At 18.3% G+C, this 20,747-nt stretch overlaps 1 protein-coding gene across 1 annotated transcript; it reads right to left on the minus strand.

Annotated features, from left to right (window-relative positions):
* Positions 1-6,829: 6,829 nt before the first annotated feature.
* Positions 6,830-8,201, minus strand: MRS44_002437 (uncharacterized protein; the record flags this gene model as incomplete). Its single annotated transcript, XM_065622823.1, has 3 exons — positions 6,830-6,849; positions 6,921-7,866; positions 7,950-8,201. 3 exons carry the CDS (start codon positions 8,199-8,201, stop codon positions 6,830-6,832), a joined length of 1,218 nt encoding a protein of 405 aa, XP_065478895.1.
* Between the last annotated feature and the right edge of the window lie 12,546 nt (positions 8,202-20,747).

Here is a 20,747-nt window from a genome sequence, read left to right on the forward strand (position 1 = left end):
TATTATTATTATTATACTTATTTTAAGAAATTAGCCTTAATTTTATTATTAAATTACTATTAAGTACCTAAAGTAATAATAATAATTATAATATAATCCTTATTATTATCTATAAAATAATTAAGTTTATATTATTTATTTTAATTAAGAAAAAACTTAGGGCTATAAAGCTTATAACTCTTTTATATATATATATTAAAAGCTATTTTAATATATAAAAAGGGATTATTAATAACTAAGATAAATTAATTATTAATAAGTTCTAGGTAAATCTTATAAAAAAATAAGTAATTTATTATTAATTATTAATTATATATTACGCTTAAATAAATAATTAAAAAAAATATATATATATTAGATATTTAAGAAATATCTAAGAATATATATAAGAGAATTACTTAAAAAATAAGTAATATAACTCTTAAATATTACTTTTACTTATAATAATAATAAATATTTAATTATTAAAATCTCCTTAATAAAGGTATTATTTAATTATTACTTATAATATATAAAGTATATCTTAATAAAAATAAAAATAAATATATAAGGTATTACTAAATACTTAATAATATTTAGCTATATATAAGCCTAAGTATAAAAATATTAAAATAGAGCTTTAAAGTTATAAGTAAAATATTATAACTCTAAGTATAAATTATAAACTTATTATTTAGGATAAATTATTAAAATATTAATAAAAAATTAAAGGTTTAAGTACCTTAAATTAGCTTTATAATTTATAAGAGCTAAGGTTTTTCATAAATATAAAAAATAAACCTATACCTTAGAATTACTAGAGAAATACTAATATATATATAATATATTTTATTATTATTCTATTACTTTATGCTACCCAAAATAGGGATCAAAGTATCTCAATTAATATCTTAGTAATTTCAATAATAAAGGCTCTATACCTAAAGCCTGAGGTCTCAATGGGCTCAAATTAATAAGGTTTATCCACATAATCATCGATAGCTTTAATGACGCGCTGAAACTAGCTCTATTTATAATGAATAGCTTGCATCTTGACCAGCTGAAGTGGTTAAAATCTAACCCCTTCGCGTAGTAGCTCCCCTCCGACGTTAACCTTCTAATTATCCTTGCAATTCTCAACCACTTAAAGAGGTCAAAATCTTAAAGGATCACGCTTCCATTATCCTCGTGAGAGGAGGTTTAACCATAACCAATAATAACCACAACCAACTAGTCAACCAATCTGCGACCGGCCAACTAATTAATAACATACTAACGAGATCGCGATAGCTACTTTCCGCAAAGACCTTTAACCAGCGGATTAAAGCAGCGCGGCTAATGCCTATCGGCATGCCTTCCTATATAACCAGGATGACCTTGCCGAAGAGGTCTATAAGCTTCGCAGGGGCGCGAAAAGCACCTATAATAGGCTATGAGAGATAATATTATATAGAGCTATTCGGAGCGTTATAATAGGCATATAGCCTACCAAACGAAAGGTTTAGGTTAAACTCGCGATCTTTAGCTATAACCTTCTTCTTCTTTTACTTAGCCTCTTTTTACCTAGTTATAATATAGATAATTAATTTAACTTTATTAGAGAAGAGCTTTTTTTATTAAAGGCCCTTAAAAAAAAGCTAAAGAAATATAGGTATCTCGCCTAGAAGGAAATCGGTTTCCTTAATGGCTTAAGAGATAATAATAATACGCACCCATACGAGGCATAGCTTATAACTCTCGTTATTAGCGTTAATACCTTCCGCAACGCTAAATAAGAAGATCGAAGAAGTCTTACTATGGCTAGCTAAGATCTAGCCACGTAGCTATAGGCGTAATTATATTGGGAAATAGAGGTTATTAGCGTTATAGGTTTCGGAGGGATTAGTTCTTAGAGTTAGCATCAGAGTTTTATAAACCTAAAAAGTATTAGCGCTGGGGCTTAGCGCTAGACTAAAACTTAGTAGTAGATAGAAGTCTATAGGTTTAATTAATTAAACCTATCTGGTTAAATATATAATATATATATCTTAGCTCGTATAAATATGCGAATAATAATTTTAATAATAATTTTAATAATAAATAATATATTTTATATATTACTTATTAAGTTATAAAGTAATTATAAAAGAATTACTAATATTATATAAGATTAATTAGAGCTTAAAGATAAGCCTAATAAATAAGAGGTAAAAAAAGTAATTAATAAAATATAATATATAAAAACCTAAAAAATATTTATAAAATATATAAATAATAATAAAAAAATACCTTAAGACTATAAAAAAAGATTAAATAAAATAAAATAAAATATAATTAAACTTATATTAAAAATATAATAAAAAAAGAACTTATTAATATAAGTATAAAAAATAAAGACTTAAATATAAAAATATATATAAAATTAGATTATATTAAGTTATAAATTAAAACTAAAAATAATTTATTAAAATATTATAATATAAATATAAAATAATTAATATAAAGGCTAGGCCTAGAAAACTAAAATTATAAAAAATAAAAAATTAAAAGAAATAATAACTAAGACTTTAATAATAAAATAAAAAAGCCTTATTATAACTTAAGGGTTATTATAGGCGGAATAATATCTATTAATACGCTTAGTAATATTAATAACCTTAAGCTTCTTAGCTTTATAGCGCTTATTCTAAGTAATACTTAATAAGTTATTAATATTTTTATTTTTACTTTTATTTTTATTTTTATTAAAAAAATAAATATATTTATAAGTAATAAGGGTTAATAAGGGATTAATAAGGCCTTAAAGATAAGGGTATTAATTAATAAGATAAATAAGATAAATAAGACTTAGGTTACTATTACTAAAAGCTTAATTAGTATTATTATATAAAGTAATAAAAATATTAATAATCTTATAAGTATTACTTTTAACCTTAATATTAACTCTTAGTATATTCTTATAATCCTTAAGATAATTAATTATATAACTAAGTAAAAGTATTATTATAGATATAAAAAGAAATAATAATAAGAATATAATTAATTATTTTAAATAGGGTTATTTTAGCCTTAGCCTATATATAAAAGGTTAGTTAATACTTAAGTAAAATAAAAGAGAAGAGACATATATTTTATAGGTAAAAAAGAGATAATATTTCTTAGTTAAATATAAGCTCTTATATCTAGATATAAGATATCTAGAGAGGTATCTTAATACCTTATAGCATAGGTTTATAAAGATAATTAATAAGCTGTTATTAAGGATATATTATATTCTTAATAATATAATTAATATATTAAATATAAGTATAAGTATAAGAAATATTATTATCAAAAATCTTATTAATAATAATATAAATATTATTTTAAGAATCTTAAGTAATACCTTAGAGCTTATAAGGAATTTATAAAATATAAATAATAGCTTATAAAAGATATATAAGAAATAAAAAAAATTACTTATAGAGCTATATTTTATTATATTATAAGTATAAAAAATAATTATTTAATAAATTATTAATAATATAAGAAATGTAAGGATTTTTATTAATATACTTTAAGTAATATATATATAAAGCCTTATTAATATTTATTTTCTAAAAATATATATTAAGATTATATTTAAACTTAGAAAGTATAAAAGTATAAGTAAAAAAGAGAAATATTATTAAATGCTTATTATTATTAAATTACTATTAAAATTATTATTATATATATATTTATATAAGCTAAGATATATATATTATATATTTAATTAAATTCGTTTAATTAATTAAACCTATAGACTTTTATTTACCGCTAAGTTTAGCGCTAAGCCCTAGCGCTAATACTTTTTAGATTTATAAAACTTTAATACTAACTCTAAGAACTAATCCCTCTAAAACCTATAATGCTAATAACCTTTATTTCCTAATATTATGCTTATAGCTATATAATTAGATCTTAGCTAGTTAATTTCTTTAATTTTTTTATTTAATATTATAAAAGGTATTAATTAATATTAATAATAAGAGTTAAAAGGTATATCTTATATAAATATATATGATTATTATCTCTCAAGCTATTAAGAAAATTAATTTTTTTCTAGGTAAGAGATTTATATTTCTTTAGTTTTCTTTTAAGGGTTTTTAATAAAAAAAGCTAATTTTTAATAAAATTAAATTAATTATATATTATAATTAAGTAAAAAGAGGCTAAGTAAAAAAAAAAAAAGTTAGAACTAAATATTATAAGTTTAATTTAAACCTTTTATTTAATAAGCTATATACGTATTATAATACTTTAAATAGCTTTATATAATATTATCTCTTATAGCTTATTATAAGTATTTTTTATATCTTTATAAAGCTTACAGACCTCTTTGATAAAGTTATCTTAATTATATAAAAAGGTATATTAATAAGTATTAATTATATTATTTTAATTTATTAATTAAAGGTTTTTATAAAAAGTTATTATACTTATATTAATATATTATTAATTAATTAACTAATTATATATTAATTAATTAATTTATTATAGTTATTATTAATTATAATTAAACCTCTTTTTATAAAGATAATAAAAATAATTTTAATCTCTTTAAGTAATTAAGAATTATAAAGATAATTAAAAGGTTAATATTAAAGAGGAGCTATTATATATAAAGGGGTTAAACTTTAATTACTTTAGCTAATTAAGATATAAGCTATTTATTATAGATAGAATTAATTTTAATATATTATTAAGGCTATTAATAATTATATAAATAAACCTAATTAATTTAAGCTTATTAAGACCTTAGGCTTTAGGTATATAGCCTTTATTATTAAAATTACTAAGATATTAATTAAGATACTTTAATCCCTATTTTAAGTAATATAAAGGAATAAAATAATTTACTAATATTACTTTTTAATATATATTTATAAGAAAAAAAGAAATCTATTATTATAATTTATATTATATAAGTATATATAACTAAGATATTAACTTTATATTTATATTTAATAATATATTATTATATAGATTCTAATAATATATATATATACTTTAATTTCTTAGCTAAGATAAATATAATATTTTTATAAGATATTTCTTACTTAAGATAATAAGGTCTCCTTAAATAAGTATTTATAATATTTTTTATATTATATTTATACTTAATATTTATATTTAAAGTAAATAAGTAATAAACCTTATAAGTAAAATTACTTTTTAAATATTTAATTAATACCTTAATAATACTTATATATCCTTATGAATTTATTAAAATATATATATTTTTTAAATAATTAAAATAATATACCTAATACTTATTAATATAACTCTAAATATAATTAAGATAATTATAATTAGATAATTTATAAGCTATATAAAGGCGCTAAAAGCTCTTATAATAGGCTATAATAATTATAATTAATTAATATAAATTAAACTTATAATCTATTATTATTATATCTTTTTTCGTTTTTTTAATATTCTTTTATATAATTATAATATTAATAAAAGGTTTAAGTTTATTAAAAAATAAAGCTTTTTTAGTAAAGTCTCTTTTAAAAAAGCTAAAAAGAAAAATCCTATTAATAAAGATATTATATTCCTTAAGGACTTATAAGATAATAACTAATATATAGCGTAACTTATAATACGTATTATTAATATTAATACCTTTTATAATATTAAAGAAGAAAATTAAAAAAATCTTATTATAGCTAACTAAGATCTAGTTATATAGCTATAGGTATAATATTAAGAAATAAAGGTTATTAGTATTATAGGTTTTAAAGGGATTAATTCTTAGAATTAGTATTGGAGTTTAAATGTAAAAAGTATTAATATTAAACTTAGTAATAAATAAAGATTTATAAGTTTAATTATTTATATGTATTTAATTAAATATATAATATATATATCTTAGCTTATATAAATATATAAATAATAATAATTTTATTAATAATTTTAATACTAAATTTTAATTATTATATATTTAATTTAATATAAGATATATGTTAATTTAATTATAATAAAAAGAAAACTAAGAATTATTTAATTAATTAAAAAAAAAAGATATATATAATAATGTATTTCTTTTCTTAAAGCCCTTAAATTAAAGCCTTAATAAGAAATTAAATTATTAAATTATTATATTATTAAATTATTAAATTATTAGTTTATATATATTAATAACAAAAATATATAATTATATATAAAACTAAAAAGAGGCTCAAACAATTAAGCTATAAAAAAGAATGATATTAAGGAAGAAAATAAAAAATATATAATATACTATTAATATAAGATAAAAAAACATATAAAATAAAATATATATATTATATATTTAATTAAAGATAATTAAGGAATTAAATAAATAAATTTTTATTTCTTATAAAGTTTTAATATAATATTTATACTTTTTAGGCTTATAAAACTCTAATATTAACTCTAAGAATTAATTTTTCTAAATACATATATAATATTAATAATATATATTTCTTAATATAACGTACTTGATAAGCAAGCGCCGCAGTCAAGCAAGCGCCGCACTTTTTTTAACCCCCTCTAGAGTTATCGCGATAAAAATACCATAAACCATTTAATTAGTTAAAACTACTCACTATACTCTTCCCCAGACGTCTCAATCACTACCTGACACGTCCTTGCATTATGGCCGGGCTTGCCGCAGACACCACAACGCCGAATACCCGGTCGCGCCGACCTTCGTTGACTACCACTCCTCGACGATTCACCCACTACCTGCGCATCCACATCCATTTGATCAATTGCTTGCCTTCCTTCCTCTACTGTCATCACCCCTCTTTTCTGCAGTCTAGTCCTTTTTGCCCTCCGGCGCCGGCTTAATATCTCATTCGCCTCTCGAAGGTCTCTGACCTCAGCCGTCAATAAGGTAACCTGATGCATAACAGCCTTTGTCCCCTTTGTAAGAGACTGTAGAGCCTCTAAGATTGACTCTGGCGAGCTACTTTGATGCCTTCTGATCCGCCTTTCGAGGTATTCAGACTGAGATCCGGCCTCAATCACGGTCTTTGGGGTCCTTGAAGCCCAAGGGGTCGACGGTTTAGCTGCCTCCTTAACCGGCGTTGGCGTCCGTAGCTGAACATCAAGCTTCGAGACCACAGTTTCTGGGTCAAGAGGAACAAGGCCAGCTCCTTTAAAAGCCCCCTTGATATTTCTTTCCGTCATAGTGGCCTCGTGTGCGGCGTAGAAGGCCGGAAAGAACTCGGTCTTTGAAACGTGGGTTATAGAGCATCTGATCAGACGCTCTATTTCTTGACCATAAGCCTTCTTCAGCACGCTAAAGCACCCGACGTCAAGGGGCTGGAGCAAATGGGAGGAATGAGGCGGCATACAAAGCCGGATAATCTTCTTTTCCTCGCAATATCTCTCGAATTCGATGGAGTGGTGACTTTCGTGGCCATCGAGGATTAAGAGACGATAGCGACTATTTGATCGCTTGGCTGTACACCGGTCAAAGTGCTTTAGCCACTCTAGACCGGTCTCATTATCGGTCCAGCCATTTTGGGTCGTTGCAATAACCCAATCGCCCGGGAGGTTGCTTTCTCGGTACCAGTTGGCGAGGTGATATTGGCCCGCGCCAATGATAAACGGCTGGATCGCCTGGCCTTCCGCATTGATCGCTTGAATGACCGTAATCCATTCCCGGTTTCCAGGCTGCACTGATTTCGGCTTTGAACGCCTTTCTGAACCTGTGACGACCATTCCGCTTGCAATCATGCCCATAAGAAAGCCAGTCTCGTCAAAGTTATAGAGATCATCTGATCGGATGCCGTACTTCGCGATTGTATTCCCCACGAGCCTAAACCAGTTGCGGATAATTATTGGGTCTTCGCATTTAGCTCTCTGGTAGTCGTATTTACGAAAGAAACGCGTCTTGAGGTCTGGGTGCCGCTTAACGAAGTTATGAGCCCAACGCGTGCCAACTGGTGACGCGTCGCGGTCGGCAAGCAATTGATCAGCCATTTCTTTTACACCACGAAGCCTAGGGGGAATCCTCGCGAATCCAGATCGAGAATGAAGTGAATAAGGATCTCTTCCTCTAGATCGGATAGCTTGCGCGATTTCTGGATGGTATCGCGTCGAGATTGGATGCCTTGCTGGCGGCGACGTAGTCGTCGCTCATCGACTGTATAGGTGCTTGCGGCGCGTCGGATGCTTAGTTTTGGGTTATTTTGAAGGGCCTGAAGGGCAAGAAGGGTTCTAGCTTCAATAGTAGTAGCTGACATATTGGGTTGTTGAGAATCAATTGATTAAATGAAAGGTTAGGTGTAAGGTAGAAAAGTGCGGCGCTTGCTTGACTGCGGCGCTTGCTTATCAAGTACGTTAATTATACATATAATTATATACTTAAATCTTAATTAATTATAAAACTTTTTTTTATTTATATATTTAATATTCTTTTTTTAATTTCTTTTTAAAAGTTTTTAGTAAATATAGTCTTTTTTATTAATATTAAGCCTTTTATTAATATTATACTTAAATAAAAAAAAATTAAAAAAAAGTTTTATAATTAAAAATTATATATTTAATTTATATTAATTAATTAAATTTTATATTTAATTTAATACTTTAAAAGGCTCTATTTAATAGTATTTATTATAACTTATTATTAATATTTTTAAGATTTTTATAAAATCTATAAAGTATTTTAATCAAATTATTTTAACTATATTAAAATGATATTAATAAATATTAATTATATTATTTTAGTTATTTAATTAAAGATTTTTTCAAAAATAATTATAATAATTTTATTATAAAAATATTATTAATTAATTATAATTAAATTTCTTTTAATAAAGATATTAAAAATATAATCTTTTAAGATTTTAATTTCTTAAAGTAATTAAAAATTATAAAAATAAATAAAAAATTAATATTAAAAAAAAGAATTCTTATATAAATAAGATTTTAATCTTTTTAATTAATTAAGATATAATTTATTTATTATAAACAAAGCTAGTTTTAACATATTATTAAAGTTATTAATCATTATATATATAAAGCTTATTAATTTAAGCTTATTAAGACCTTAGGCCTATAAAATTAATAAGCCTAGGCTAAGAGAAAAAGAATTATAATAATTATAAAAATGAATTAAATAAATACATAAAAATATATTTACTTATTATTAAATAAATTATTACTTTAAGAATTATTATAATTATAAATAAAATATTATTCTTAAGAGAAATAACTTTTAAAAGCTAAGCTTAAAATAATTAAGATATATACATTATACATAAATATTATTTTAATATATAAAATAAAATAATTATAAATTATATTAATATATTAAAAAAATACAAGCTATAAAAGATTAATATTAATAGTTAGAGCTAATTTATTAATATTAATTTCCTTAAGATAAAAAAGTATTTTTATAATTATTAAGTTATAAAGCAATTTATTAAGAATATAAATAAAAATATTATTAATCATTTAATATATGATAACTCTTATAGAGGGGATTATATTATCTTAATTAAGTCTTAGTAATTTTAATAATAAAGCGCTATTTTTATTTAGGGAAAATTACTTAATTAAAAAGGTAAAAAAACCTTAATTAGACTTAAAAAAAACCCTTATTAACTAGGCTTAATTAATAACTTAGATTAATAAGTTAGTTACTTATTATATCGCTTATTATATAAACTTAAGTTATATTATACCTCTTCCCTCTAGTTATATGTATACCTCGCTAAGCCTTACCTTATAGTATAAATATATAATATTCTTAATTAGGTACTTTGCGGCAATTAATTATATAATACCTAGATGTATAATATTTAGTTATATTGCTATATTATATATACTTCTTATATTAGGTTAGGCTATATAATATAAGCTTAGGTTAATTAGCTATAAGGTAAATAAGCTAAGTAGGTCTTATATTAGTAATTAATAATATTAATAATAATTTTAATAATAAGTACTAATAGAGTAATAGCTATAATAATATAATAATACAATAGCCTTATTTAACCTATATGTTAAGGGTTTAATCCCTAGCCTTTATGATTTTTTATATAATTATAAAGGCTATATAGGCTAGAGAAAAAAGGGCCTCTAGCTAGGCTTAAATTAGTAGCCTCCTTATAAGTAAGGTAACCATAATTATAATATAAGAACTATTATACTATAGAGGTAAATAAAAAAGGTATAAATAATATATAAGAATATAATAATTATTAAATAAAATTAAATCTTAAAGAGAAAAAAATTAATATTTATTTATAAGATATATAAATTAATTATAAAAATCTAAAAAAAAACACATATATTAATTATAAAAAGAAAATTAATAATTATTCAGAAGAAATTAAATTATAAAATTTTTTTAATTTTTTAAGGTAATTTAATTAAAATACTTAAAATTAAGTTGATTAAGTATTTAAAGACTAAATTTTAATTAAAATTATAATAAATTAAAATAATATTTATTTATTCAATTTAATACTAAAGCTAATCATTATTTAAGTTATTATACTATTTCTAGAGGTCTTTTATAGCTATTTAATAAGCTTAAATTATGTTTAAAAGCTTTAAGAGTATTTATAAAAAATTAATAAAATTAACAAAATTAATAAAATTAATAAAATTAATAAAATTAATAAAATTAATAAAATTAATAAAATTAATAAAATTAATAAAAATAAAAATCTAATTTAATTATTATAATATATTTTTTATAATTATTATTATAAAATCTCACTTTTATACTTATTATTAATTATATATACTAAACTAAACTTTAATAAATTTAAATAATATAATAAAGATATAATATCTTATTAATTATATAATAAATAAAAATATAATTAAGGTTATATTATTATAGCTTAATGAAGTCTTAATTATATATCTTATATTACTTTATAATACCTATTAAGTAGTGATACTATTAATTTATTTATTTTTATATTTATAAATTAATATATATTACTTATTAAAAAAATAATAAGTAATTATACCTTATTTACTTAGGCCTTAATAACATATTTAATATATAAATTATATTTATTATACTCTCTTATATATTAATTACCTTAGCTATTAATATAACTCAGTTATATTTAATACCTTTTAGTATATTACTAAGTATAATTTATATCTTATTTATAATTATATTAATACCTCTTATATTAAGATAAATTCATATAATTAATTTATCCCCTTAGGACTAATATGATTATTATGTATTAATAACTCTTATTTATAGGATTACATATATTACCTGAGGTAATATTATATTATTATTAATATATTAAATAATACTTTTATTAATTAACTCTTAGCTTATAATATACTACTAAGTATTACTAAAATAGCTACTAAGGTTTAATAGCTGTAAGTTCTTAGAAATTAAATCTAAGCTTATACTAATTACTAATTAAGCTAATAAATAATACCTTTATTAATTATACTTATAAGGGATCTTAATAAAACTATTAAACCCCTTAAATTAAATATTTTTGAATAAAGATATTAAAGATATTATTTTAATTCTTATTTATTATAAGAGGTATTTTATAATTTTTTTAAATACGTTATTTAATAATAAAGTATAGGCCTTATTTATAAAATAATTCTTAAAAGGTATTATAATAATATAAATATAACCTATTATAAGAGATTTTTTAGTAAATAAATATATTAATTAAGACTAATATATTATTAATATCTTCTTAAATTATATGAACTTTAAGACTGCGATTAAAAATATATCTAGACTTATTAATATAAAATAATACGCTACTAAATAATTATTTAAGCTTACTTAAAATAAGTTTTATAATACTTATATAACCAAATTTAGATATCTTACCTTTATAATAAAATTTAAAGAGAAATCGTTTATGAAAATCTTTTATAAAAAATTAAAGCTTAAAATTAGAGATAAACTCCATAAAGTTAATAATAAACCTAATAACTTTAATAGTTATATTATTATATATATTGAGATTAATAAATACTAATATATATTATATAAAAAACAGCTATTAAAATAAAATAAATTAAGAAAAATAAGTTTTAGCCCTTATTTCTTAAATTAATATTAATAATAAAGAAATAACTATAAATAAGAATACTTATCGCGAAGAGAAACTATATATAATATATGCCTAGGCCCTATAGAATTAAGAGGTATTTAATAAGACTCTTATAGTATTAAGTATTATTAATATTATAAAAAAATAATATAAAATACATATATATTATATAAAAATATAAGATATTTAAAAAAGATATTATAAATTAAAAAATATTTAATTATTTCTTAAAGGTAAGAAATACTTAAATATAGCTAATTAAGGTAATAATTATTAAATAATTATATATATTAATAAGATACTTAAGGTAATATAAATTAAATATAATAAAATTAATACCTAATAAATAAAATTATTATATCTTATTATTATTATTAGAATTATTATTAAAATTACTATTATTTATATATTTATATACGCTAAGATATATATATTATATATCTAACTAGATAAATTTAATTAATTAAACCTATAGACTTTTATTTATTACTAAGTCTAGCGCTAAGTCTTAGCGCTAATACTTTTTAAGTTTATAAAACTTTAATATTTACTCTAAGAACTAATCTCTCTAAAATCTATAATATTAATAACTTTTATTTCTTAACATAATTATACCTATAGCTATATAGCTAAATCTTAGCTAGCTATAAGACTTCTTTAATTTTATTATTTAATATTATAAAAGGTATTAATATTAATAATAATAATTATAAGCTATATTTTATATAAGTATATATTATTATTTTATTATTAAAATTACTATTAAAATTATTATTATTTATATATTTATATAAGCTAAGATATATATATTATGCATTTAACTAGATAGGTTTAATTAATTAAACCTATAGACCTCTATTTACCGCCGAGTTTTAGTCTAGCGCTAATACCTTTTAGGTTTAAACTCTAACGCTAACTCTAAGAACTAATCCCTCTAAGTAAACCTATAACGCCGATAACCTTTATTTCCTAATATTACGCCTATAGCTACGTAGCTAGATCTTAGCTAGCTATAGTAAGACTTCTTTAATCTTCTTATTTAGTGTTATAAAAGGTATTAATGCTAATAATAAGGGTTATAAGCTATGCTTTATACTAGTTATTATTTTATAAGTCCTCGAGGAATATAGTATCTCCGCTAATAAGATCTTTCCCTTCTTTTAGCTTCTTTTTAAGAGCCTCTAATAAAAAAAGCTCTTTTTTAATAAAATTAAACCTTTTATTAGTATTATAACTAGGTAAAAAGAAGTAAAGAATAAAAAAATATTATAATTAAAGATCGCAAGTTTAATCTATACTAGTTAATTAAGCTCTATGCTTAACTTAATACTTTAAATAGCTTTATTTAATATTATTTTTTATAGCTTATTATAAGTGCTTTTAATGCCCTTATAAAGCTTATAGATTACCTTAGTAAGGTTATCTTAGTTATATTAGAAGTTAAATTAATAGGTAATACCTATATTGCTTTAATTATTTAGTTAAAGGTCTCTGCGGAAAATAATTATTATAATCTTATTATTAATATATTATTAATTAGTTAGCTAGTTATAGATTAATTAATTAATTAGTTATTATTAGTTATAATTAAACCTCTTCTAATAAGGATAATAAAAGTAATTTTAGCCTCTTTAAGTAATTAAGAATTATAAAGATAATTAAAAGGTTAATATTAGAGGGGAGAGCTATTATATAAAAGGGATTTTAACTTTTTTAGCTAGTTAAGATATAACCTATTTATTATAAATAGAGCTAGTTTTAATATATTATTAAAGTTATTAATAATTATATAAATAAACCTTATTAATTTAAGCCTATTAAGACCTTAGGCTTTAAGTATAGAGCCTTTATTATTAAAATTATTAAGATATTAACTAAGATACTTTAATCCCTATTTTAGGTAAAATAAAGTCTAAGAATAATATATTATTATTATTTCTTAAGTTATTAAGAAAATTAATTTTTTTTAAGTAAAATACTTATATTTTTTTAATTTCTTTTTAAGGGGCTTTAATAAAAAAAGGTTTTTCTTAATAAAATTAAATTAATTATTTATATTATTATTTTATTATTTTATATTACCTCAAGTAAGAATTAAAGTATTTAAATTAATATCTTAATAATTTTAATAATAAACGCTTTATAGTTAAAGCCTAAGGTCTTAATAGGCTTAGATTAATAAGATTTATTTATATAATTATTAATAGCTTTAATAATATATTAAAATTAGCTTTATTTATAATAAATAGCTTATATCTTAATTAGCTAAAGTAATTAAAATCCCCTTTATATAATAGCTCCCTTTTAATATTAACCTTTTAATGACTTTTATACTTCTTAATTACTTAAAGAGATTAAAATCTTAAAGAATTATATTTTTATTATTTTTATAAAAAGAGGTTTAATTATAATTAATAATAATTATAATTAATTAATTAATTCATAATATATTAATAAGATTATAAAAGCTATTTTCTATAAAGATTTTTAATTAATAAATTAAATAATATAATTAATACTTATTAATATATTCTTTTATATAATTAAGATAATTTTATTAAAAAGGTTTATAAGTTTTATAAAAATATAAAAAATACTTATAATAAGCTATAAGAAATAATATTATATAAAGCTATTTAAAGTATTATAATAAATATATAGCCTATTATATAAAAGATTTAAGTTAAATTTATAATTTTTAGCTATAACTTTTTTTTTTTTTTTACTTAGCTTTTTTTTACTTAATTATAATATAAATAAGTAATTTAAGTATATTAAAAAAAAGCTTTTTTTATTAAAAGCCCTTAAAAAAAATTTAAAAAAATATATATATCTTACTTAAAAGAAAATTAATTTTTTTAATAACTTAAGAGATAATAATAATATATATTTATATAAGATATTACTTATAACTCTTATTATTAATATTAATACTTTTTATAATATTAAATAAAAAAATTAAAAAAGTCTTATAGCTAGCTAAGATCTAGCTATATAGCTATAGGCATAATATTAAGAAAAAAAAGTTATTGATATTATAGGTTTTAAAGGGATTAGTTCTTAGAGTTAGTATTAAAGTTCTATAAAACCTAAAAAATATTAATACTAAGGCTTAGCGCTAGACTAAAACTTAGTAATAATTAAAAATTATAAGTTTAACTTAAATCTTATATTTAATAAGTTATATACCTATTATAATAATTTAAATAACTTTATATAATATTATTTCTTATAATTTATTATAAGTATTTTTTATGCCTTAAAAAAGCTTATAAACCTTTTTAATAACATTTTCTTAATTATATATAAAGGTATATTAATAAATATTAGCTATATTACTTTAATTTATTAATTAAAGGTCTTTTTAAAAAGCTATTATAATCTTATTAATATATTATTAATTAATTTATTTATTAATTATAATTATTATTAATTATAATTAAATTTCTTTTTATAAAAATAATAAAAGTATAATTCTTTAAGATTTAAATCTCTTTAAGTAATTAAGAATTATAAAGATAATTAAAAAGTTAATATTAAAAGGGAGCTATTATATAAAGGGGATTTTAATTACTTTAGCTAATTAAGATATATATTATTTATTATATATAGAGCTAGTTTAAATATATTATTAAAATTATGAATAATTATATATATAAACCTTATTAATCTAAGTATATTAAGACCTTAGGCTTTAAATATAAAGCCTTTAGTATTAAAATTATTAAGATATTAATTAAGATATTTTAATCCTTATTTTAAGTAATATATAGTAATAAAATAATTATATCTTATTAAAGATATTAGCTTAATAAAAAGATAAGCTAAAAGTAATTATATAATTAGTAATATTATAAAAGAAGAATTCTATAAAGTTATTAAATTACTAATAGCTTATTAATTATATCTTATTAAGTTATATAAATAAAAACCTTTATTAAAACTAGACTAAGTAAAGAGAATTATAATTACTTTATTATAAGATATAATTATTATACTTATATATATTAATTAATAACTTGCAAAGCTAATAATAGTAACCCTAATATTATTATAATAAATAAAATATAAATAAAATATTAAAAAAATATAAGAAAAGATTTAAGTATAAATATAATTATAAAGTATTATGAGTAATATGTAATTTTTACTTTTAATTAAGGTTTAAAAAAGGGATTATTATTAAGATAAACCCCTTAGGTATATTAATTATATCTACTTATAGTATTATTTAAAATAATCGCGAATATATAATAAGAAATATATAAAAATAATAATTAAGATAATGAAATAAAATATAATAACTAAATTAAATAATAAAAATAAATAATATTAATATTTATTAAATTAATTATAAATATAAAAAGAAAAAGCTATAAAGAAAATTATTTAAAATCTAAACCTAATAAAAAAATTTATAAAAAGTTTATAAAAGATTATAAAAAAAATCACCCTTAGCTTTATAATAAAAATAATAAGTAATATTAAAATAAATTAAGGCAATAATTATTCTTAGATTTTATTTTACCTAAAATTAGGATTAAAATATATTAGTTAATATCTTAATAATTTTAATAATAAAGGCTTTATACTTAAAGCCTAAAGTCTAAATAAGTTTAAATTAATAAGGTTTATTTATATAATCATTAATAGCTTTAATAATATATTAAGATTAGCTTTATTTATAATAAATAAATTATATCTTAATTAGCTAAAAAAGTTAAAATCCCTTTTATATAATAACTCTCTCTTTTAATATTAACCTTTTAATTATCCTTATAATTCTTAATTACTTAAAGATACGAGAATCTTAAAAGATTATATTTTTATTATTTTTATCAAAAAAGATTTAATTATAATTAATTATACTTAAGTAATTAATTAATTAATAATATATTAATAATAACATTATAATAATTTTTTATAGAGATTTTTAATTAAATATTTAAAATAATATAGTTAATATTTATTAATATAATTTTTAATATAATTAAAATACTTTTATTAAGATAATATATAAGCTTTATAAATATATTAAAAGTATTTATAATAAGTAATAAAAAATAATATTAAATAAAGCCCTTTAAAGTATTAAATTAAATATAAAACTTAGCTAATTAATATAAATTAAACTTATAATCTTTAATTATAATATTTTTTTTTCTTAGTTTCTTTTTATTTAATATTAATATTATTAGAAGGTTTAATATTATTAAAAAAAAGCTTTTTTATTAAAAGCTTTTAAAAAAAAGCTAAAAAAAAGATAAAATCATATTTATATAAATATATATATTCCTTAAGGACTTATAATATAATAACTACTATAAAATATTGCTTATAACCCTTATTAATAATTTTAATACCTTTTATAATATTAAACTAGCATTTAGTTAGATATATTTAGATATTAATAATATAAGGACTTACTAAGAAGATTAAAGAAGTCTTATAACTAGCTAGGATCTAGCTATATAGCTATAGGCATAATATTAGGAAATAGAGGTTATTAGTATTATAGGTTTACTTAGAAGGATTAGTTCTTAGAGTTAATATTAGAGTTTAAACCTAAATGTATTAGCGCTAGACTTAGTAGTAAATAAAGGTCTATAGGTTTAATTAATTAAACCTATTAAATTAAATATATAATATATATATCTTAGCTTATATAAATATATAAATAATAATCATATTAATAGCAATTTTAATAATAAATAAAATAATATATATATATATATAAAAATATATTATTATAAATAGCCTTTTATTATATAAATAAAGTATATAAATAATACTATTTAAATTATTATTAAAATTTTTATTAAAATTTTTATTATTTATATTTAATTAGATAAACTTTATTTATTAAGCCTATAAACCTTTATTTATTATTAAGTCTAGTATTAGTACTTTTTAAGTTAATAAAACTCTAATAATAACTTTAAGAATTAATTTCCCTGAGGAAACTTAAAATATTAATAATTTATATATCTTAATATAAGTATATTTATAGCTATATAATTAAATCTTAGCTAGCTATAAGACTTTATTAATTTTTTTATTTAATATTATATAAAGTAATAATAGTAATAATAAGAATTATAAGTTATATTTTATATTAATTAGTATCTAATAAGTTCGTAAGAAATCTAATATTTTTATTAAAAAGATTTTTATTTAAGTTTTTTTTTAAAAGCCTTTAATAAAATATATTTTTCTTTAATAAAATGTAATTATATATTTATATTAAAATTAAATAAAAAAAAACTAAAAAAAAAACTATATATTTAAAAAATATAAATTGAATTTATATTATTTAATTAAGCTTTATATTTTATTTAATAATTTATAAAATTATATTTAATATTATTTTTTATAATTTATTATAAATATTTTAAATATCTTTATAAACCTTATAAATTCTCTTAATAAAATTATTATAATTATCTTAAAAATTATATTAATAAATATTAATTATATTATTTTAAATATTTAACTAAAAATCTCTATAAAAAATTATTATAATTCTATTCTTAATATATTATTAATTAATTAATTACTTAAGTATAATTAATTATAATTAAATCTTTTTTAATAAAATTAATAAAAATATATTTTTTTAAGATTTTAGCCTCTTTAAGTAATTAAGAATTATAAAGATTATTAAAAGGTTAATATTAAAAGGGAGAGTTATTATTTAAAGAGGATTTTAATTTCTTTCTTATTAATTATAATATAATATATTTATTATAAATAAAATTAGTTTTAGTATATTATTAAAGTTATTAATAATTACATAAATATACCTTATTAATTTAAGCTTATTAAGACCTTAGGCTTTAAGTATAAAGTTATTATTATTAGAATTATTAAGATATTAATTAAGATACTTTAATCCCTATTTTAAATAAAATAAAATCTAAGAATAATAATACTTAAAATACTAAATATAAATTAAAAAATAGTAATTAAATACCTTATTTACTTATTAACTTAAAAAAAAACCCCTTTTAAATATAGTAATAGAATTATTAACTTAGAGATAAATTACCTTAAGGTTTTTATAAAAAAAGAACTAAGAGATATTATTTAATATTATATCAAATAAAGAATATAATACTATAATTAGGTACTTATCGTTATAATAATATAATTTATACTTTAACTAAAGAATAAATTAAAAACTCTCTTTTAATAATAAGATCCCCTTCATAATAAATAATAGGCTAAGATATAATATAAGATCTTAAATTTTTTTATGAAAATTAACAATATTACATATAAGTAAATATAATATATCTCTCTACTTATAGGGAGAAAATATAAATATTATAATAAATAAAAATAATAATAATAAAGAACAATTATATAAGTTATATAATAATTCTATAAACTTAAGAAAAACCTTAAATAATAATAGAAATTATATAATAACTTAGAAGAGAAAAAATAACTTCAGAATATATTATATAAATATTATATTTATAAAAGACTCTTTATGGAAAAACTTAAAACTCGTTTATTAAATTATATATATTATAACTTAGGAATAAAGTATAATAATAGAAAATAACCTAATATTAATAAACTTTACTTATATAATAAAATATAATTATTAATAATAAAGAAATATATTAAATATAGAATATATAGAAGATATATTAAGTAAAATAAGTTATTTATTAAATTCTGTATTATATTTATATTCAAGAAAAATAAAAGCTTTAACTTTATATTAACTTTAAGATACTTTATATTATTCTAATTAAATATTATATATTACTACCTCTTATTAATAAATTAAAATATATGTGTTTAAATTATATTATATTATTATATCTAACCTTAAGGGTGCTTATAACTTTATTTAGATTAAGGAAAAACATAAATAAAGAATAACTTTTTATATTAAATTTAAGTTACTTAAATACCTTATTATGCCTTTTAGACTTACTAATATATTTATTATATTTTAATAAATAATTAATAATATATTATATAATATTTAATATATTTATTATATATTATATAGATAATATATATATTTTCTTTAAAATAATAAGAATATATATAAAATATATCTTTAAGGTAATATATATAATATATAATACTAAGTTATTAATAAAACCTAAGAAAAAAAAATTCTATACCTTAGAAATAGAGTTTCTTAGGTATATTATCTCTTATAATAAGATATATATATACCTTAATAGACTCTTAAAATTAAAAACTAAAAAGAATTAATTAATATTAAGGAAATATAAGGTTTTCTTAGCTATATTAATTCTTATTATAAATTCCTTAAAGTATTTAAATAAATAATTAAATTATTAATAAAGGTTATACAAACATACAACTTTTAGAATAAAGATATAAGTTAAATAAGTATTTAAATAACTTAAGGACTTTATCTTAAATAAACTTATACTTAATATATTAAATCTATTATAATTAATTAAAGTTAAAATAAATACCTTAGATTTTACCTTAAATACCTAAATTAAATAATAAGAAAATAAAAGATTTTTATACTTGATTATATTATATTTTTATAAGCTATATAGAGTAAAACTTAATTACTTTATTTAGAATAACTAATTTACTATAATTATTAATACTTTTAAAGTATTTTAATATTATTTCTTAAGAAATAAATATTAAATTAAGGTATATATAAATTAGAAAAATATTTCGTATTTTATAAGACCTAATAACTTAATA

This window comes from Fusarium solani (assembly GCF_023522795.1).
Source record: "Fusarium solani strain SB1 chromosome Unknown bctg00000001, whole genome shotgun sequence".
NCBI lineage: Eukaryota > Fungi > Ascomycota > Sordariomycetes > Hypocreales > Nectriaceae > Fusarium > Fusarium solani.